General features: G+C 38.7%; 1 protein-coding gene across 2 annotated transcripts in view; it reads left to right on the forward strand.

The window, feature by feature from the left end:
* Window positions 1-22,672, forward strand: part of RORB (RAR related orphan receptor B) — a 127,089-nt gene that overhangs the window by 77,427 nt on the left and 26,990 nt on the right. The window contains exons 1-3 of one of the 2 annotated variants that reach the window (XM_041422198.1): window positions 9,942-9,981; window positions 16,075-16,160; window positions 20,485-20,626. In XM_041422198.1, the coding sequence (XP_041278132.1) occupies window positions 9,942-9,981; window positions 16,075-16,160; window positions 20,485-20,626 (268 nt within the window). Of the gene's footprint in view, window positions 1-9,941; window positions 9,982-16,074; window positions 16,161-20,484; window positions 20,627-22,672 lie in introns of those variants that run through there. The other variant, XM_041422199.1, reaches the window with a different exon arrangement.

The raw sequence follows: 22,672 nt of genomic DNA on the forward strand, positions 1-22,672 counted from the left end.
GACTGCCTATACCCTGAAGAAACATTTAAGCACATAGAGGTTTACTAATCCCACTTTAAGTGTCTCAAGCGACAGACATCCGAGTACCAAATTCTTAGGTGTCTCTATTCTTTGGTGTTTTGTTTTTTTTTGTTCTAACCCTAATGTATCTCAGTGTGGATGAATATCTTTTTCATGTGATCAGTCTGAATAAGCTGTCATACCGATTAGAGTTTCTCTCCATTTCATGCCTCCATGGAGGACTTTGAAGGACAATGCCACAAGCTTTGCCATACGCTTAAAGATTCTGTGGAACACAATAAATAAAATAGTAGCACAGTACATTGAGTGGCTCATGCTCACTCTGTCACCTTTCTTCTGCTTGCAAAGATGATCTTTAGTTAATAATTTTTTTCCACTATTTTTAAATTTGTTATATTTTGCATCTATTATTCACATGCTGTGCTTGGAAACAGGCCTGTTGTAGTATCTAGAAGAGTGACTTAAAAGCACTCACTCTTTCTGTCAAAAGCACAATATGTGTCTTCAGGAGTGCAGAGAAGTGCTGGCAGAGGTATTACAGCAAAGCTCTGGGCTTGTTGTTTTAGAAGGGCTTGATGTTCTTTTGTGTATTATTAATGAGCATGAGATTCATTATTAGAAACACAGCAGTGATGCTTTCTTTGTGACTGATCTTATAATGTGGCAGGCAGTATTCTTATTCATGAAAACTACCTGAGTTTTACATAAGACACAAGGTCCCTATTCTCCTTCCAGCTGGATGGAACACAAATTCGTTAGGTTCAGGATGCCCACTGAAATATTTCTGACATTTGTCATTTCACTGCTTGGTTTCCAGTGTTTGGGCTTGGCAGACTGAAGGGACATGATAGAAGTACAGTTCAGAAGCAGCATTGCTGCCAATCAAATACCATTTACTAATGCATATAATGGAGAGGTCCCAGTGAGAATTTACTGTTTCCTTACAGTAAAGTGGAAATACAGAGGTCTCACACTGAATTACGCATAGTGATTGTCATCATTGACAGATAAATTGTCCCACTTTATTAAGTTTCGAACAAGATATTATGGTTACAAGGAGTCTAGAATTTAAATTGAAACACATTATAGGAAGCAGGGTGTGGTTACAGCAGTTTATAGGAATAAAACCAAGAAGTTTCATTTTATACTTGGATTAAAGTACAAATGAGTAAGGCTTACATTTAGATACTAGAAAACTCTCGAAAAAGCTTTAATTTAATATAGTTTATTTAATTACCTAACTTATATAAATTCTTCTAGTTTGGTTTTTATTTTCAATGTTCAGTCACTACCCTTCTTGACAGATCACTTCAGTAACTACAGAAAAGTATTCAGGCTGCTGATTTTTCTGGTTTTTAAAAATCTAGAGAATGCCACTTACTCTTGCTTAAAGAAAAAAAAATTGCCACCTTAGATTTATCTCTGCTTCTCTTGTGAGACTAAGTCTGTGTAAAGGACAGCTTTCCCTGACAGTTCAGACCAAGTACTCAGGAGACAATGGTTCTGTTGCTGCAGAAAGCTGGGATTTATTGTTGACAGACAAAGAAAAGGTCTATATCAAAATAATTTCCCTTAACGCTCAATTTCCCTTAACGCTCAAAATTTGGGGCATGTAGCTATTTATCCTGTGCAGGCAAATAAATGAACTTCTACATGTTCAAACTATAGCATTCATATTCAGACTATCAAGTAGAAAGCGTGGAATATAGATCAGTGCTTTCAACTTGGAAGCAGCTATCTTAGTATTTCTTCTCAGAAGGTGACTCACAATTTAAAAATTTACTGGTTTTTGAATTGTAGTAAAAATATCAATAAATTGGGCAACCAGTGAATATTGGACCAAATTGTATTGGCCACTAGAAAAACTAAACTGACCTACAGAAATAATCAATAGCTTCCCAATGGCCGATTACAAATTGTAATCCGGACTGTAGGAGTGTAAAATACCTGATTTACTCCTGAATGTATTTAGCTGTGAATTTCTCTTTACACATGTCGGGGACACATGTCATCCCTTTAAGGGAAGAGACTCTTTTATCAAGAGCGGTCAATCATTTCTTGGGAGGTAAAACAGTAAATAACTAGTGAGACAAAGAGTCAGGCAAAGCAAGTCCCACAGACCTTGCAAGTTTAAATGGGGAACTATAATATTAGACCACCCTATTGTTAGCTCACCATTTCCAGTGCAGTTCAAAGATATGATTTTGTACATGTTCATAATTTCTTTTCCAGTTTTTCCATGGGTGATATTCTGGTCCCTGGTTCTTAGCACTCATTCAGTGTTTTTCAAAGACCTAAAGAGTTCATACCAACAGAGGAAGCCTGTCACCTCAGTGTTATAAGGACAAAGACACTTACTTTCTGAACATAGAGGTATGGCCTCTCTTATCATTTCTGAAGTCTTTTAACTTAAAATGTACTGCAGAGTGGACTGATAGACCCTTTAGAGCATGCTCTCTTTCATTAATAGCTCTCCTTCATGCAGTCCACTGGGATCACTTTTCACCAGAAAAAATAAAATAGAGTAAAAAAAGAACTGACAGAAAATCCTGCTACCATTTTCTTGTGCTAATCCTTTTGCTGAGATTAGGGGAGTCATATATATATTATGCCATCCATATTCTATCATACATAGCAGCTCTGATTAAAGCACTAGCATTCTTTTAAAGTTTCTATTGATTTTTCTTTAAACTAGAAAGTAGCATCACCATTTTTCTGTCTTTAGCTTGCAAGTGAAATAGAACTTGATTCACATTGTTGAAATGTCCCTAGGGCTGCAGAGACTTAGATTTACAGATAACAAGGATTTCAGGATACAGTAAGACTTTTCTTTCTGTTCTGTATCTGCAAAGGAGGAAGGCCAACATCCGAAAGGGCACTTGAAAGGTTGATCAGAGCTTGCATGGCTGAAGAATATACAAAGCAAAAGACAGAGCGAGGTTCATCTGATCACATTCCCCAAGGACAATACCTACTTCCTAAAATAAATGAGCAGAAGCACCTTCTTCATAATAGTGAGGGCCACAATCTAGAAGCTGCTGCTCAATTTTCTACAGTTCTGGCAGTTAAGACCGGGGGATATATCATAGGCAGCCTTCAGAGGGAGAATCATACAATTACTTACAGCCTTTTTATAACACTCTACTTTATTTTCTAACTGTTGTGTGACATCAGAATAAATGAAAAGAGGAGCTGACCCACAGTCAATATAATTAATATCGTTTGGCACAGCTTCACTGACTTTGGCCACCCTGCATGCCAGTAGTCTTCCCTGTGCACAGATAAACACACTTTTTTTTTTTTTCCATTTCTTTCAGTCCCCAGACAAGTATCCAGACGGCTGGATACTTTGATAAAGTTTGATAAAACTCCCAGGAGCAGCAGCAGAAAAATAGTTCTGTCTATGGGTGTGGCATTCTTTAGGAATGGTACTTCGCAGTTTAGTGCTCCCACTGAGATTCTGCATGTGCCACTCACTCTCTCCCCTCCCCCGTTATGGGAGGATGGAGAGGGGAATTGAAGGCACAAAAAGTAAAGATAACAGGTTGAGATAAGAACAATTTACTGGAAACAGCAACATGGTAAGACAATTAGCAGTAACAGCAACAATAATAACAACAACGTGTAAAAGGCAAAAAATTCACACGTGGTTGCTCAGAATGCATGTTACCCAACCACTCTCAGCCTCAGAACCACAGCTACAGGACCACTCTGTCTACCCCATTTACCTGACTGGAAGGAACACATTCTTCCCAGAAGAGACCCTTACTCATGCCCCTGGCAATGATTTGAGGTGGTATAGAATAATTTCTGGATCCTAGCCATGTCGTCTCCTGGCTACTGCAAATCATGAACCCTGTCCTGACCATAACTAAGACATTATCCAGACTGTATCCTATACCATCAATATCATACCTTGATCCTACACCTTCCAACTATATACATATATAGACAGATATATACACAAGCATAATTTCTGTAGTCAATATCTGTCCTTCCAAGGTATCTGTTGAGCTCATTGAGCCCATGGCTGTGGTTTCTGTCTGTCTTCCAGAGCAGGAGGGCTGGGGTGCTGCCAGGTGGTTGCAAGCTGCATCACGAGCTCATGAGCCGTGTGTCTGGAGCAGCCCATACTCACTGTCCATGCTACCATGGCATTCAGCTACTAACATTATACAACGAAACATTACAGACTGCTCTCACCTAAAAATCAAATTCCCCATCCAACTGCATTAAATACCAAGTGCACCAAGGTCATTGAGCAAAAACAGTCCCACGGACAGGTTTGTCTTAGCTTAAAGCTGGACTAATCCAAACTGTCTCCCCTAGCACATTCATCAGATGCACCACACAGGGACATTATCCCATCTGTGATCTGTGAAGATTTTGATTGGGCAGGGCCAGCTCAGCTCAATTGGTGGAGCCTCTAGTGGTAGCTAACGAGGTGGCCTTGGCTAAATGAAAGTCCCAGTGTGTGAAGGTCGTCCCCACCCATTGCTTTTAACGTAGTTTTAAGCTGTCCGTTGTTTTTTTCAGCTTTCCCAGGGGCTGGTGTATGATAAGGAATAGGATATACCCATTCAATACTGTGCTCTTTTCCTTATATCTAACCTAAACCTCGTCTGACTTGGCTTCGCGCTGTTTCCTGAGTGCTCTCCCTGGCCACAAGAGTGAAGAGATCATAAGTGCCTGCTCCTCCGCTTCCTCCCAGCCTGAACAAACCAAAGCACCTCAGCCACTCCTCATCCAGCTTCCCCTCAAAGCCCTTCCCCATCCTGGTCCCCTTCTTTGGGTGCTCTCTAACAGCTTAATCCCAAAACTGCACACAGTACTTAGAGTGAGGCTGCCTTGGTGCAGAGCAGAGCGGGATGAGAGCAATTTACTGGAAAGAGCAATGAGATCAATATAAATAACTATGTGTATAAGATAGGCAAAGGATTCACACGTGAGTGCTTGGAAACAGCATTTCCCAATTGCACACTCCAGTTTAGAGCCAGCTTTACCTGACTACTCCTTCTGCCACACTCACTCAACCAGAAGGAGCCCCTTCTTCCCAGACAAGACTCCCTTTCCTCCTCCCCCAACAACAACATGAGGTGGTAGAGAATAGGTGGTAGAGAATAACCTCCATATCCTACCCGTGGCCCCTCTTGTCTATTGAAAAAAATAACAATCTGACCAGAACCAAGACAGGGTGCATCTTGTGTCTGCTTTTCACAAGAGTAAGGTTGCTAGGTGGAAGTAAATTCCACTGCACCTTCGTCCTGCTCTCCACATTTATTATCTCTAAGGTGATGGCCTATTAATAAAAGATTTTCTTTGCTTTATCTAAATAATTTTTACCTCAGCTATCAACCAAGCCAGACTTTATCTACCATAAGCTGAAGGACTCCCTGAGCTACAGAATTGCACAGGGTGGCTTCAGCAGACCATGTTGTTGAGTATTAGTAGTTTTTACCAAGAAAAAAGTAATACTCAGTTTTTGAATTTTAATATATTTGTCTTTCAGGAGAATGCTATTAGTTTTCTGGGAGCTTTTTACTATACTTTAGTAATCGGTTTCTGTGCAAAAGTTTCAATAGTTTATTTGCTTTCTAAATTACAGGGATAAATTGTTTACATTCCTCATTTCCATAGTTCATTCTGTGATTGTGGATGTTATAAGATGCAATTAACTGCTCCACAAATTAGACTGAAAGAACTAACTCATGTAGGAATAAGGCTATATTGCAAAGTATTCAGTGGTGTCAAATTCCTTCCTTTCTTAATGTGGTAGTTTAAAACACAGGAGGAAAATTAAACCCACTCAAGCTACTCCATTTCCCCCACCCTTTTCTGATAGTGGAGGAAAGATTATAAGCTGGAGTCACACTCCAGTGAAAAATCACAATAACCACAAAAATATTAATAAAAGAGCATAGAAAAGAGAGAGTGTTTTGCACAAAAGAGTGTTTATCACTGAACAAACAAAAGCACTTCCCAAAAACAGTGCCCAATGTGGCTTTCCCAGACAAAGGTAAAAATGGTGACTGGTCTTGTGCGGGCCACTTGGTTTTTGGGAAAACAAAGGCAGTATAATGTCGGGGAGAGTCACAGCTCAACTTCCCCCCCCCCCCAAAAACCACCTCAAGAACAGAGAGAAGACAAAACTTGGTGGGACCTGAGAGGCCTCTGAAGCAGGTCAGTGGACCTTCTCCTGGGCCTTGCTCTGTTAGAGCAGGAGTGGAGACATGGCAGTTCTGGCTGCAGCTGTGGTTGCTGCAGCTGCAGCTCAGCCCCGCGCAGCTGGGCTGGGCTCCGGTCCACACCGCTGCTGCTCTCTTTCTTCTGTGTCTTGTAGCACCAAACCAAAAAAGACGCAGCTCAGAGGAATGGAGAAAAGACTGCCAGTGGCAGAGAGGGGCTGGATGTGCCAGGCTGATCCCAAAACTTGCATACCTCCTACCTAGAGCCCATAAAAAAATGGCAACCCTGCCGCTGCTGGCCCTGCCTCCCTCCTGAAAACATATCCCCACCTCAATATGGGTAGTAAAGAATTAAAAAGCCCTAGAAACTCCACCCCATTTCTCTATAACCCCTTACCTCAAAAATATTTATCATACAAAAAAAGAAATCTTTTTCCTTTTGAACACAATCCGGTAATATTTTGTCATGAATGTGCAAATATGACTTTTCTATGCTCGTTGCAGGAAGGCTGGAACTAGATGACCTTTGAAGATCCCTTCCAACCCAAACTATTCTATGATTCTATGATCTCTTTGTGTTCAAACAGTTAAAAAGAACACTAGGTGCATGGTGATGCCTTTTATTGAGTTTGTCTGTTCGTTCAGGCTATTAGACCAGCTCATGGAATAGCTTCATGGTCAAAAGGAAGCTTATAATGTATGGATTTCAGAGCTGGCTTTAGCCTGTACTGTAGATGAGTGGAGTATTCATTTTGTATTTTTTGCCTCTTGAAATCATTTTTCAACATAGGGCTTTTTCCAGCTGAGAGTCGGTGGAGTATATTTCTAGAAGTACAAACTGAAAATTACATTGTATCATTATATTTCTGTAAGAGTTAAAATACTTCCATTTTCTTCCTGAATTCAGGTCTCATTTCAAAAAGTAAATATTGCATAGATTTCCACATCCAAGTTCTGCCTGCTCTGTGTAAGGATCCAGTTGTTAAGAGATGCCTTTGACTAAATTAAGGTGCAAACAAGACCAAAATCAATAGTACAGATTATATTTAATTGTTAGTGTGAGGTGGAGGCAGAAATGGTAATAGGAGGAAGAGGGGGAAGACAAAGAGTGAGAGAATCAGCAAGAGATCCCACCACATGGATTCCTCTGGCATCCTGCTTGTTCTTCTGCACACTGCTTCGGTCAGTGCTGGGGGTCCCAAAGTGTTCTTCTGGAGGTACCCTTCATTTGCAGGACCAGGTCCCCACTATCCATGAGGCAGAGATACTGTTCCCACAATTTGGAATGGCATATGTGTAAGCAGCTGTTTCCTTTCTCACAGTTTGCCATGGTAGGACTTTTTGTCTGGATAGGTTACCCAGATCTGCCTCACCAGGCCTGGCATCTTCCTGTTGTTGCTATCTGCTCTCTTCCCACTGTCTGCACAGTGGAATTTGTCCAATGTGCCAATTCCAAACCTTCACCTCCATTTAGGTCTGGTATTAATGCCTCCCTATTTGCCATCTGTGATTTTCTTAAGTTCCTGTTGTGGTGGTTTATTTTACAAGAACTTCCTGTTTCCACGATGTTAGAGGCAGTTCATTGTGCTCTTCAAGTCCTTACACCCTGATCCCTGTAGAGGCAGAGCATTCCCAGCAGGACATACAGTGGGGTTTATTAAGCTACCAGTCAATGGCAGTTCTGGATTTGAAAGCTGGAGTCATCTGGAGTACCAGTTTGATACTAAATCGTGCATCAGAAGGATACACAGTATTTGGCAGCAATCTATGATTTCTTTCTGACTCATGCAGAACTAATTTTCAGTTACACAAATTACAGAGGGAAAAGAGGGGGAAAAAAACCCACTTAAATATTGTTCATTTCTTTTGGCCATTTCTTTGATCCATGTTTTTTATCTGAGAGGAAAGTGGTGTGCCTAATGGGAAACTCTAATATTTTATGAAACAGTGAGACTTAAAGATCTTCTTAGGCAATCAGTACTTCAGCAGAATGAAACACCGTTGCAACAGAAGGAAAATTATACACCAATTATTTACCCAGTCAGGAAAAGTTATGCTCCATAACATCAAAGGGCTTCAATTAATGAAATAATAGAGAGTGAACTGTTTTTTACCAAGCCAGAAAATGTTTATTCATCAAAATGCCACAGGCCAAGAGTTGGAGACTGTATTTAAGGTTATAAACCCAGACCAACACATGTATGTGACTATATGTGACTGATTCTAGGAACAGACATGAAAAAAATAGCAGTGTAATGCTTATGCAAATTTAAGTGAGTTGTTGCAAGTAATTAACTCATCCTTACTATCCTTCAAATAATGTTTTCTGTATTATTATGAAAATTTTTTTTTCAGCCTGACTATTATCAGCTGATGTATTTGTTTTCTGTACTTCTCCCAATCTCCAATAATTCTGCTTATTTTCATAAACTTCAGAACTCTCCCCTAATATTTCCTCTTGCGTGCATTTCTTTATTTGAAAATCCTTCAACTGTTTTATCTAAACTAAGCAAGCATTCAAAGCAAAGATGGCTGAGATGGCAATTTTTAACTTTTTTTTTTCCCCAGTAGTATGTATGATTAACAGTCTTCTGTATGTATCAGGCTAGCTGAATCTTGAAAATTAAGTTCTCTCAGTTTTATCTTTGGCATGAATTCCAAGGAAATTGATATGCAAAGTTAGCAATACAGAACTGTTAGAATCTGAATCATCCCTTATTCCGACAACTCCTTTATGCAAAAGATTAGGGCATGAGAAAATGGATTAAAAAGGAAAGGTTACCTGGAAGTGGGGTAACAGTGCCACAGAATAGCCTGGGAATATGTAACAAGGAGGCAAGAGGAATTCTTTCAAAGCACAGGAAGTCCACAAAGACTCAAAAGGGAAAAGTGAATTAGTAGGAGGCAGTGCATGTAATGTATTAGTTGTCTTGTAGAAATGCTCTCTTCTTACGTACTGTTTTGCTTTGTCTTATTCTTGACAGAAAGCCTGTGTAAATCTTGCTTTGTGTTCAGCTGCACCACACTGGCTGCATATCAGCCACTGCATGCCTTTGCACATGTAACCTATGAAACAAAATGCAGTTCTAACCATTATAGAAGGCTAGGGGGAAAAAAAATGTAGTAGTTCCAGGCTCTGAGCAGCTCTGTTAAGAGATTCATACTGAGAGATTACCCTTAAGATCCCCTTTTCTGTACAACCTAAGAGTAACTGGGATTCAAGAGGGGCAATTCAGACAGGTCTGTCACATGACATCTAAAAACACTGAAAGAAAACTTACTTTTTAACTCTGGCTGAAAGTAGGCAAGATGTAGGTTCATGACGTTTCACAACATGGGGATTTTATCTGTAATAATTTGGCATCTTATATCTGCCACTCTAATCCTCCATGGTTTTATATATATGTGGAACAAAAACTGATGACAAAGGAAAGCTGAGATTTATTCAGAATTTCAAGGGAAAAAAAAATTAAAATCATTGCAATGAAATAGGAAATGCATACATGAATAGAGTATCAAAAGGAAATATTTTTTCATTACTTAGTGCCTCCAGCAGCCTTCTTCCCTGCTTTAATGACATGGAACAATCTGTACCTTATTACTTCTTCCATTTAATCTTGTTAATACAGTCTGTTAAGACTCCACTTTTGCAATAGCACAGGTGTAACTCTGAGTAAGTGGACTAGTAGAAAGACTACTGTTCTGCTCCTGGAAGTCTTATTTATTTGCAACAAAATGTGTGATATTCAAACCAATATAAAAACTAATGCAACTGGTGAGTTGACATATTTTTATTCTCCACTTCCTTAACATTATGGGACATTACAGTGAAAAATAAAGAGGGAGCTATTAAACATGTTGTACAAGTCTACCCTTGAGACAACTGTACTTGGAGTTTTACTAAGATTAATTCTTCCTACTGTCTTTAAAAGATGGCAGATTAAATTGGTAAGTAGACAGCTGGTAAGTACAACATTTTTTTGAAACAGCAACAGATGCAAATCCAAGAATATCTCCAGCTGATTTAAATGCTTTTCAAAAGATGGAGCAAAGATTTAAATAGGAATGTGCAAAAGTGAAAATCCATAGTGATAATCAAAAAATATGAGGAAATATGAAGAAGTTCAGGAAGTTTTAAGAAGGCAACATCAGAACGATTTCAGAGTAATTTCAAGTTGAAATCACTATTATTTATTTTTTATTGCTTGTGTCTCTCACAATTTTGCCTTGTAGGAGTTATATTGTGTCTAAAGTAAGGTTTAATTATAATTGCAAGAAAAGTGGTGCAGAAAAGTGGATAGGAAACTCTTCCTTTGACTGTGATGGCAGCCACACAAAGTGCCAGATAAAGCCATTTAGACCCTCATTTTGCTGCAGTGCTCTAATCTAACAACGCAACAGTCCTCATTTCCCTTGAAGATGTTGCATGGTGTAGACTTCTATGTTTGAGTGTTACTGAAAGTGTAGGAATTTGTGGACATTCAAATGAATCTGGGCAGGTAAAGGGGGGAGGAGAGGAGGGATGCAAAGATTGTCAGTGTGCTGCAGCTGCAGTCCGATAGCAAAAAGCTGGAGAAGAGGGTGCTGCTACAGACAGAGCTAAAAATAACCACTACACCCTCCTTCCACTATGAGATGAATTAACTTTTAAGTTCATTTCCATCCCACTCCAGCAAGCATTAACACTTGGCTGGGTGTGAGGAAAGATAAGGTTGTATGTGATCCCACAGCCTGGAAAACAGGTCTTCACAATATGTTCCTGCAGCATCTTTCTCTGTGCTGCTCGGCTTTGTAACTGTACAGCAGAGATCTGTGCATATCTGACACAAAAAATTAAGGTCCTGACTACTGTATGACCATTTCAGCCAACTTCGACATGCAAAATAGACAGTAAGTATTTATCATGGAATCTGAACTCTTGCTTTGCAGAGTTCATTAGTCCATTTATACAGAAGGGAAAAGAATGCAGACATGGATTGTTGTATTCAGGAAACAATAGGTCAGAAATCCTGGCACAATCTAAGTAGCTTTCTGAGTAAAGAGAAGTAGAGAGGGAAGATAATATGTCCTGCTAAATGCCCGATATATTATAAAATATTTTAAGTGAAATTGTGACAAACATTTTGGCAGAGTAAATACTAAATATAATTCTTATAGGAAAGAACTTTGCTATGTATTTTCTGTGTAGACAGTATTTTTTGGCCAAGTGCACTTCCAATGTTTTAGAGTGCTGCACAGAAAACATGGTCACCAATACTCAGTCATCCTGACCCGCTTATATAAACACTAGCTAAAGCTGCTAGAGATTATTTGCAGAACACTGGATATGATGAAGTCAAATATAGGATAGCTTGGGTAGTATAATATTTGGGATTAACATAATAATCTCTTTAGGGAAAGTGTGCAGGATCAGCAGAACCATTGCTTGAGTCTTTGAGGGAAACAGAAACTGTACCATAATAATTCAGCATATATTATGTACTTAAATCTTTCCCTATGAATAGGGCAAGTTTCTGAGCTCTTTAGGGGGCCCAGGATAAGGCCTTGATAATTTAGTTAAATAACTTTGATTTAACTTACATGTGGAGCCCAAATCATCAGTTTGTCAACATGTTTGTGTTGTGTAATGATTTGTGTTACTGTAGTACCATCCTTTGAAGTTACACACATAATTTCCATTAATTTGAGTTACTGGGGAAAAGAGTTCATGGATTAATATAGCGACGTTCACATTGAGAGGCAACGAAAATGCTTCTATACAGATATACAGAGTGTTAGGTGAGCCATCAGAGTTTACTGGTCCTTTGGCTCTTCTGACCTCTATGAGCACAGACTTTCAGGGATCACGTTTTGAGCCATAGCTTCTGGCAAGGCACCTGAGTTCTGTCTTTTGGGATCTGGACAATGGGCTGTACTTTGTGTTAGTCATCACTGCCCAGCAGAGGATACAGGCAGTTCTGCTTCTCTTCTGCTGTCATCCTTGCCTGTGAACCATTCAAAAAAATCTGGGAAAGCTCTGAACACTTGTGCTTGTTATGCACTTCAGCTACTCTGTTTTGTCCAAATTAAAGAAAAAACAAGCTTCTAGGTAGCAATTTGCTTACCTTTGTCAGATTCCTAATCTCTTAGTGTTTCACTGAGTGCTGGGCTGGCATTCATGGCAACAAAGTGTACAGTATTTTTCTGGCATCCAGGAAATTGCATCACGAATCTTGTAATAACCCAGTGAAAATCCAGGGGTTTTGTTAATTTACAAATTTACCATTTTTTTACAATAATTTTGTAATTTTTCAATTGTTTTAATTAATTGAAATAATCAGGTCTGCAGAAAATAAAATATCTTGTGATCTAAAATATATCATTATCTCCAACATTACATCACTGCTCTTAAAATTGTTACCTTTTTTAGCTCACAACTGCCTTTGCTTCACAGAGAAACATCCAGCCTTGCAGAGGCTTGAAGTCCTTTGCTCCTATCTAAGTTTTGATAAAAAGTTAAGGGTCCAAAAGCATTTCTTTTAAAAATAATCTATCTCTTGCTCTAATAAAAGACATTAAACCCATCTGAAAATCTCATCTCCTCTGTAACCCTGAATCATCACAAATGTAACAACTTTCTGGTATTCATAAATTGTTAAATTATAGTACTAGATCCAATGTACTTATTACACTTAGGAAAGGAGAGTAAAAATGGATAAGAAGACAAGTGGAAAGACTTTCAAAGTAGTTTTGCTCTAATTCCTTCTTCAAGTTTGCCACATGGGATTTTTCCCAGTGTAAGTTCTGTTCCTGTGCTGTTACCGTTGTGTCAACTCCACTGTTGTTTGTTCATTCAATTTTTGCCCTCAATATTTAGGAAGTGGCACTTGGTCAATGCATTTTATATTTTTAAGGAGTTCAGAAGAAAGCTGCTTATTTTATAATGGCTGTAAAGAGAGTCAGATATACAGTTCCCTGAACTGTTTGTTGGTTTAATAGGTGAAGGGAGTAAGAAAAATAACATAGGATCATAGGTGGGCAAATAAAACCAGAATGTGCAAAAAGTGTAGTACCCTGTGTCCACTACTAATACCAAGGTGGTGTGTTCAATCCCCATACAGACCACCCACTTAAGAGTAGAACTTGCAGATTCTTGTGTGTCCCTTTCAACTCAGAATATTCTGCAGTCTGTGACCTGCAAAAGAAACATGGTATGCTCTATGTTCATTACAGTATCTCAAGACCCTTCTGGGAATACAGTGGTTTCTTTTTTATCTGGCCTGTACAATCAAGATTTCTGTTAGGAATCCTGAAATTGTTCGGCTGTTTTATGAAAGAAATGTCGGGGACCATAGCAAAACACACTTTTCCAAATTTATTTAAATGCCTTGTGTGTCCTAAGGATGTATTTTCTGTGTGAGTTCTCTTAATGAGAAATGATAGAAATTTCCTAGACAAACCTGAATTTACTAATTTATAGAATGGTTATTTTCAAATAAAGGTTTGAATTAACTGAAAGGTTTGAGTTAACGCAAGTCTAAAATATTTTTTACATATTAATTGAAACCCAAAGCTTTAGCATTTAGGGGCTTGATCCACAAATACCACGAATGTAGAGCTTATAATTGAGACTCATGCATGGAATTATTGTTTGCTAAATGCAAACTGTGCTAAAAGTACTGTGCTAAAATGCAATCAGCATAACAGGATCAATTCTTTCTCTGTTCCTATCAAAGTTACAAATGGTATATGCAAGTCACATTAAATTTACCTTGATATTTTTATGGTGGCTTTTTTTCTCTGTCTTGTCTGCAGATTTCCTGCAGATTTCTTTCTCTTCTCATTGTAGTTCCTGCCTCTGACATTGACATATGTCAATGAAACATAAAGCAACACATGGTCCCAGAGCTGAGTTCTTCTCCATCCATATGACTCTCAAGCAGAGACCTGTGAGCAGTTACTCAAAGTAGCCTCACAAACAGCAGTGCCTGGAGGCGCATATTTAAGTGGCTTTTTTATCCCAGTGGGCATAAGGCAAAGGAATTTTTGAGAAGAACCAACCTGGAAAAATTTCCAAAGAACTGCAAGTTCTTCTTTGTTAAGGAGTTCCCTCCGTACAGCATGGATTAGGTGCAGTTTTAAAACTGGTTTACTTGCCTGAGCCTAAAATTATGCTAGATCAGAAAGAGTATGTCAGGAAAATAAGCTCACAGTGGGGAGCAAAAGTATCTTCAGCCATCCATATAAGTTCCTCTTGCCTGGATCCCTTGGAATATGCTATCCCGAGGGAATAGTTAATTGACTTCCCAAAGTAAAGGACCTGCTAGTGTTCCCCCCGTGCAGTTTACCCCTTAAGCCTCTACACTAAATAGCAGGATAAAGGAGTAGGGTATGCAATGCAACTTTCAGTGGGAAGTGTGGTGGTGGCTCACTGGGACACAATGCTGAGTTTTGGTGGTTTAGCTACAAGGTGGTGGGAGGAAGGAAGTGGTAGGAAGGAAACTTCCAGCTTCTGCTAAAAGAGACAAATTATAATCATAAGTAGAAACAGGGCATAATCCAGGATATATGATTATATTTTCACAGTATCCACTGTGCAAGCATACTTAGAGCTTAGCTTACAATATGCAGAAAGTTTTAAGCATGGGTTTTTTTCCAGTTTTTTTAATCTTTTCAACAGCCCACAAGTTTGAAATGGGATGCTCTTTTTAGGATCAGCATCTGGACAATAATTTTGTTTCCCTGTCTCAATCCATTTTAGAGTTAAATGTGTCTTGTTAACAGTACTAACACTTGCCTATCCTTGTGCTTTGGCTAGCTGTACTAAAAAAGCTTTTCTACTCAAGGATTTGATGGGTGACGTGAGCTGCAGAGAACTGCTGCTGTTCCTGCCCTGGGCATGGAGAAACAGCATCTGCCAGGAGTACTTTGCAAGTGTGCTGCTGCTTCCACATAGGAGGAGAATACAGGGAGGCATGCATCCTAAGCAGAAGAAAATGAAAGGGAGAGAAAATAAGTTTAACATTTCTTCTCAGTTCATCTGACTTAAATAAAGGCACAGTTTTTCCTTACGTGTCTAAGTATGTGCTCTTAGAGCATCATCAAAGGAAAGACACAGGACTGAAAGTAATTGAGAGAATCAAAGAGTTGTGTTAGCAAAAAAAAAAAAAAATCTGAAAGATAATGAAATCAGATGACCATATGTTTATAAAAGGATCTGGAGCACATCCATATTTAAACATTTTTCAGACTGTACCTGACTGTCCCAGCACACAGCCACTGGCTACCTAAACTCCATCTGTGGGCCTTGCCTGCCAATAACCCAGTGTTAAAGCAAGTAGTTTGAAGAGAGGAAGATTAAGCAAGCTTTTACCTGCCTGTCTCTGACAGTGGTATTAGTATCTTCATGTCTTGAACATAATTTGAAGAGAGTGAAAACTTCATCATCTCTACTCTGTTTTCAAAAGGGCATCAAAATACACCCTGTATTTCTACCTCAGAAAAATGGAATGTCACAAATATTTGAAGTATGTAGGAAAGGACAATCCAGATTGTTGTTTAGAACCTCTAATGACTGTCATTAGTAATAATAATTATAAAATTAACAAGTAAAAAAAAATTTAAAAAAGGAATATGAGAAAAAACTTACTAGTAGTGAGACATTTTAAAATGTTGAGTTTTGTGGGATGTGGCAGAAACTACATGATGTGAAGCATTTAAAATTTGCCAAATTAAAACATTCAGAAAGAGACATACAATACAAAGCATTTGTGTATTGTTGGGGTTCATCTGGTTATCTACTCTCTATTTCTAAAGATCTCATTTTGAGGAAAAAAAGAAATTAAGTACAATTATATACCTAAAATATCTGTGTTGTTTTCTCTTTCAGCACAAATTGAAGTGATACCATGCAAAATTTGTGGTGATAAATCCTCTGGAATACACTATGGAGTCATCACATGTGAAGGCTGCAAGGTACGAGATTTTAATACAGCATAGTCATCATCATTTGCATTAGCCTCAAGAACCTCTGAACAATGATACACTCTTACAAGCTTTCAAACAAGTGGTGCCAAAGGCTGTAAAGCCCACTGATGATAAAGATGTATTTCATGGCTAATTTTTCTAGTTGCTTTCCATTTTATCAAATAGTCTTTAGAGCTACCTCCTTGTTTGAAGCATGAATTAATTACATCTGGTGCAGAGTAAGTGCTGACACCAACAGAGGCTGGCAACTGTAAGTCACACCTATTCTACCTTAAATCAGCTTTGAAAGAGGTGGATTTCTTATCTTGCTTCCTATAGAACCCATGTAGCATTACAGTTGGCATGTTACTTCTGGTCAGCCTTTTTTAAGAGCTTACAGATGTGACTTGGGTCCTTTTTTATCTCTTTTTGCACAATCCGCAGGTCAAATTGTAATCTGAAAATGAAAGAATGCCTTACATTATGAGCAGTGTAAAAGGATTCTTTGTCTTCTTCCTTAAAGGCATTAGTGCAGAATGAAATTGCAGTTGCTGGGAGTTGGAGGTTAAAAAAGGGGCGGAGGGGGGGAAATGCACAGACCTGCTGCTTAGACATATCAACATATTATTCCAGACATTAGTTCAAATAACACAAATCAGACCCAAGCAGAGAGAAGAAAGGCTTCGATTCTCAATTTTAAAAATTGTCTGTGATTTTATTATCTAAGTAATTACATTATTACTCATGATAAACTAAGAGTTTCATACTACATGTTGGTATTTCAATTTTAATTGTAAATGGGAAATTGCAAAGATTTCAGCATCTCTGATTTCTTGTACATGGAAACACGCAAGCTAGGATGTTTGCAAATGAGTGCCTATTTGCAGTGTGAAATCACAAGTCTGTACCTAACGCTTTACAAAGTATTAGAACAGCTGAAAAATCTGAAAATTTGGATGCACCCATTTACAAAAGAAATACTTTCATGCCAGTACATTGAGAACCAATATACTGGTATGTTTGGTAAAGATCAAGGGTTTTTTTCAGGAACATTGACAATTGTAAGCAGAACAATTTGCAGCGTGTCTTTGTCTTACAGTGTCACTGGACTAGAAATAAGCATCTTCTTATGACAATCACATGAAAAAACACGATTAAACTAATTGATCTCATAATTCAAAATTGGCACAAAAGCTATGGAAGGAAATTACTTTAAGCAGAAAAAGAGCATCTTCTCTCAGTACTCAGAGCCCACAGACTGTCTAGGGGTATAGTCTTCCGTAGAAGTAATTAGGGTTAATGCTGGCCCTTGCGTGTGCCTCAAGAGGAGATGATACCACTGTGCTGAGTACTCACTGTGTGAGTAGACTGCTCATTGAGATAAAGAGATTCTCTTCCACTTAGAAGTTTTAACCTGCTGGGTTTGTGCCAGTTTTGCTGTATCAGATCAATTTGCCTAATCTTGTTTTGTGAGCCTGTGTGAAAAAAAGGTGTGGGTTTTTCATGTCAGTTCCACTGGGAGGCATCCCAGTCTGTCAGAGCTCCCTGTTAAGGTAAGCACTGTTTCTGGCAGCTCTGCTATCCATTTAAGTGCCCAGCATTTACATAGCTACTCACTCTGCCTGCATACTCGTCATTTCTGGCTCTTTTTGTCTCGGTTTGTTGGAAACCTGAAATTATTTAGAATAGAGGCCATGAGTGGAAGAAAGAGGGTGGAATCACCCCACAAGCATGCACACATGTTGAGCCAGGCACCAAGCAGCCACAGCACTTCAGGATACTGCATCCAAGAATTACAGTGCCAGTGGCGGTGCTGCAAACTTCAAGGAACAGAAAACCCTTTAACTCAGTGTTGCTACATTAGCTGTGCTGTGGTGGCAGATCCATATTCTAAGTGCTTAAGGGTCATCTGAAATACTGCTGTTGGTTTGTATGCATGCCTGCCTTATGCTGGACGTGCATATGCGGTGGACCTGCTGGACCCACTGAGTGAGTTTACAGCTCTGACACTATTCTTACAAAAGGGGTGAAACCTGAAGATGAGTTTGCATCACATCTATCTCTGCGGCTACTTCTTCACTAAGAAGGATTTTATCATTTCTTGTGCCTTCCCCTAAAGCAAAGTACTTTCCACCACTGTTTTGTCATGAATTAAAAAGTAGCTCATTCAGCAATTTCCTTTTTCAGACTGGCTGTGGGTGGCGGGTGAAGTGATCTGTTCAAAGACTTGTCGTCCATGTTGGAAGTACTGGGAAATCCGTCTTTAACTCTTTAGTGCCTCAGTTATGAAATACATCTTCCTTCATACAAAATGGAATTATTTCGATATAAAACGATGTAGCCAAATCTGTATAAAGATACCACAAAAATAAAATGAAAGGATTATCTCTATTTTATAAGACAACATTTAGATCTTATGCAGGAGTATGAGAACATAAAATTCTCCTCAGAAAAATTAATTGCCCGCTCTAAATTAATTCTCTTATGCAACCCTTGATACATAATATGATCATTTTTTCCTAAGGAGGGCAAAGATGAAACAAATTCCTCTGAGATGAAATCAGCCTTAAAGGGAACAAAAAGTTATGCAGGAGAAAGCACTGTCAATGCTAAATGGTTGAGTGTGGTTTTTTAACACTACTGAATTAATTTTTTCTCTGAAATACATAGATGCTGCTAAAATCTAAAACTGAAAATAGACAACCCTTCACAAGTCAAAAGCAAGACTGATTTTATAAAGTTCAGCAAAGACATCTACAATTAGCATCCATTTGGTCTTAAATTAAAGGCAGCTCTACCATATCAGGAAAGTTTTGGTCAGCTAAGAACAGTTAAGTTTCCACCAGAATTTTTCTGAGAGTTCTCCCAAAGGACATCTATTTTCTGAAAAGTATGAGTCATAAAATTTATTTTATATTTTAGATACACTGTGTAATCACTGATGGAGCAAACTCAGCCCAGTTCAAGTGGGTCTCTATGCTCAACTTCAAGACCTAGCACTGGCAGTGTCTTTGGTGGAACACGGTGCCTGTTGCTATTACTGACACCACACCACCCTCATTCAGCTCGTCAGGACCTGAGAGAGAATTCATGTATAAGCTGTAGCAAGTGAGCTGAGGCCTGTAGCACTGTCACCTTGTGGCTTTGTCCATTGCTCAGTATTAACATCCATCAACCTATGCAGAGATATACTATTTTTTTCCTGATAAATGAAGTCAGCTGTTGTTTTGTGGCTTTATTCCAAGGTGTTTTCAAGCCACCCCAGAAAGACACAATACTTTGGTGTCACTTCTGGTGACTGGTGTAACTGCAGTAATGGTATTTCTGCTGTTTTACTACTCATAGCCAGTGGCCAGGCTATCCTTCAGCTTTCCCACCACAACATGCACTGCTTTCATTTAAAGTTGCCAAACAGGTTAGGGGAGTTCTCTACATTTTTATCCCCTCTGGACTTGCAGATATTCCTGATCTTTTTATTTATTTAGTTAGTTAGTTATTTGATATAGATTATTTATTTTCGTTTCTCTTCACCCTCTGGTTTCATTCCTCTTGTCACCTCAGCTACTTCATGTCACTTCTACCATAACAGTAGAAGCGCCTTTCAGTGCTGCTCTTGGCGTCACCTCATAGCAGCTTGAAGTTCCTAAGGTCTTAGTGTGTATACTTCTCCTCTAGCCTGCAGATCTCTAGACAAACAGCCCGTGGAAAATGCCATTACATTCTCATGGTAGTACCTAAAGGGGTTGCTTTCTCTTTTGTGTACTTGATACAGTCATTATATCCTAGTGCTTTTGTGAAGACTGAATTTTAATTACTTCACTCCTGAATCATATGCCTCTCCAGATCAAATCAACATTTGGCAAGTTAAAGTGAACAGTAGACTTCAGCTTATCATGCTATGTGTACCCAGTAACAATTACCTCTACATTTACAGTTAGTTTCTTCATTAAAGGGAGAAATGTCAAAACAAGTACTTTGAAGTCATCTCTTACAAATGCTGAGAAGTTTTTCCTCTATCAGGAGCGAGTATTAGATGATACACAGTGGTTATTGCACTGTAAAAATGAATTCTGTAACATAATTTAGGTTTTAAGAAAGCAGAATTATATTCTTTACAGAATAATACACAGTTCTGCTTATTATAATTAAACGTTCTTTAATACAATACCACCATATCTGCAGAGTCACAGCATAAGTAGCGGTGCACTAAACAGGGGTTTGCTGTAGTTGTTTGCATGCTTCTCTGTGTGTGCGTGTGTCTCTGCATGCATGCTCATGCACATAAATACACTCGTGGTAATATACTTGGTCTTTCCTGCTCTCTTTCCCCAAGGGATTCTTTCGGAGGAGTCAGCAGAACAATGCATCCTATTCCTGTCCAAGACAGAGAAACTGTTTAATTGACAGAACCAACAGAAATCGTTGCCAACACTGCCGACTGCAGAAATGTCTTGCCCTGGGAATGTCTCGAGATGGTAAGGAGTCAAATCTGTGCTTCACATCTAAGCTCTTTGAAACTTTTCTTCACTGCTGACTTACTCAAACTCCCTGTAGATTTCTGCAAAAAGAGAGAGGAGAAGCTCATTGCTTTGTAACGCGTGTGCTGTGAGACGATCTTTGCCATCCGGTTAACAAAGAAGGCTATTTTCATGGACAGGGGTGGGGAAAATCACAAAATGGAGAGCAGTATCAGTTTAGAGCAAAAAGAGTCAGAATTGAAATATGTTACTCTAATCAAAAGCACAGAGTGCAAAAAAGTCACCTCTGGACAGATGGGTTTATATTAAATATTACATTAAACATGAACAGTTATCTTAACATTTAATAATGATGTGTGAAAGCATCCATTTCCCTGAGACTGGTGGTAAGGAGGCACAGCCCTACACAAATTTACACCTTGATATCATTAGGGGTTTCTGTTTGTTTTATTCGGTGCACTTGACCAAATATTTTGCATTGGAAGAAACCCCATTTCTTTTACTTGCACATTGCCTCCTGTCCCTATCTGGGTCTGTAGAAGAATGTTTCCTAATCTAGCACTGAAAGTGTATCCTATGCCAGAAGAAAGCTCCACAGTCTATGCCATCTCAGGATCCTGTGCTCCTTGTAGAGCTCTGGTCCACCTTCCAGTTTGTGGTGTGATCAGCTAATATCAACAGGTGGAGAACATGCATCACACCAAAGCTGCAGGCAATAGGAGGCTGAGCCAAGGTTGCCCACAGCTGACATGCCCTGGACACCGCTCCTCGTGCAGAGGGTTTCCAGCTCAAAAACATGTTCTATACGGTGAGAAAGTATTAGAGGAAAATTTTTTAAAGCAGTAATTTTTTAAAGCAGTTTATATTAATTTCATTTTCCTGGAAGCAATTTTCTCTCTTAAAAGGTTGACACAAAATGTGTATTTTTAAATTGAATTATTGATGGAGAAGTTATGTAAGGAGCTATTTATTTAGATGGTCCAAAGACTATAAACTTGTTCAAAATTTGGACCATAATAGGTCTTCTTCTACCTCAGTGTGTCTTATGTCTCACTGAAGTTACTCATTTACCAGTCTCACCTGGGAAGAGCCTTTAATCCATTAATTACTTGATACCTTAGCTCCTAATTCTCTATGGTGATTAAAGAAGTAACATTTCAACAATTTAGCAGCACAGGTTTTCCTCCTAACAGTAGCATCTTCCAGTGATTTAAGGTAAATCACAGGGGCATTTTAATGTGACTGACAGTGCCGTCTTCCCAACCAGTAATTCAGAGACTACTGCAGAGAGACAAAATGAGTGATTCTTCCGCAGCATCACTTTGTTCTCTCATAGTTGATGTAAGGGTATTTATGATTGTTTAGGATTAAGTATATTAAGAGCCCTTGCAAATTTAAAATTGGCTGTGTGAATTTTTTGACAGAAAATTTAATTTGATTTTTACTTCTCAGCCACGTAATAAATGCATTTTTATCATGCAGAGGCAGGATGCTAATTGACAGCAGCTGGAGAATCCAATTAATGAATATATAATGAGGATAAACATTGATTTTACTGCTGAGGGCCTAAATTTGAAGAAAATACACAGTTGCAATATTCAAAATTATTTAAAATACAGTCGTTGTATATTGACCATAAGGGTATGCAGCATACCATGCACTGATTCCAGGGGCAGGCTGAGTTCATGTGAGGTAGCTTGTAGCCTGAGTGTAGGGCTGCAACTAAACTGAGGTTGGCAATAAGAAAAAAACCCTCTTGATGTAAAAAAAAAAGTGAAAATAAATCAAAGCAGCTGTCACCTTGTTGTTCTGGCACTGTATTTTCATATTATGCTCTACTTTTTCTGTTCTTTTTCCTGATTGAAGAATTTCACATTTATCCACATATAGGTTCAAACTCTTCTCAAGGGCTTAATGAGAATCATGTGCTAATAAATATGATTCTGAGTTGATCCAAATTTCAGGTGGACTGGAAATACACAATATAGAAAATACACCTCATAATATGTAGAAGTCTGTATTTCTGGTGCTATGTCCCCTTAC

This window comes from Onychostruthus taczanowskii, unplaced genomic scaffold, assembly GCF_017590055.1.
Source record: "Onychostruthus taczanowskii isolate IOZ18803 unplaced genomic scaffold, ASM1759005v1 scaffold72, whole genome shotgun sequence".
NCBI classification, from domain to species: Eukaryota; Metazoa; Chordata; class Aves; order Passeriformes; family Passeridae; genus Onychostruthus; species Onychostruthus taczanowskii.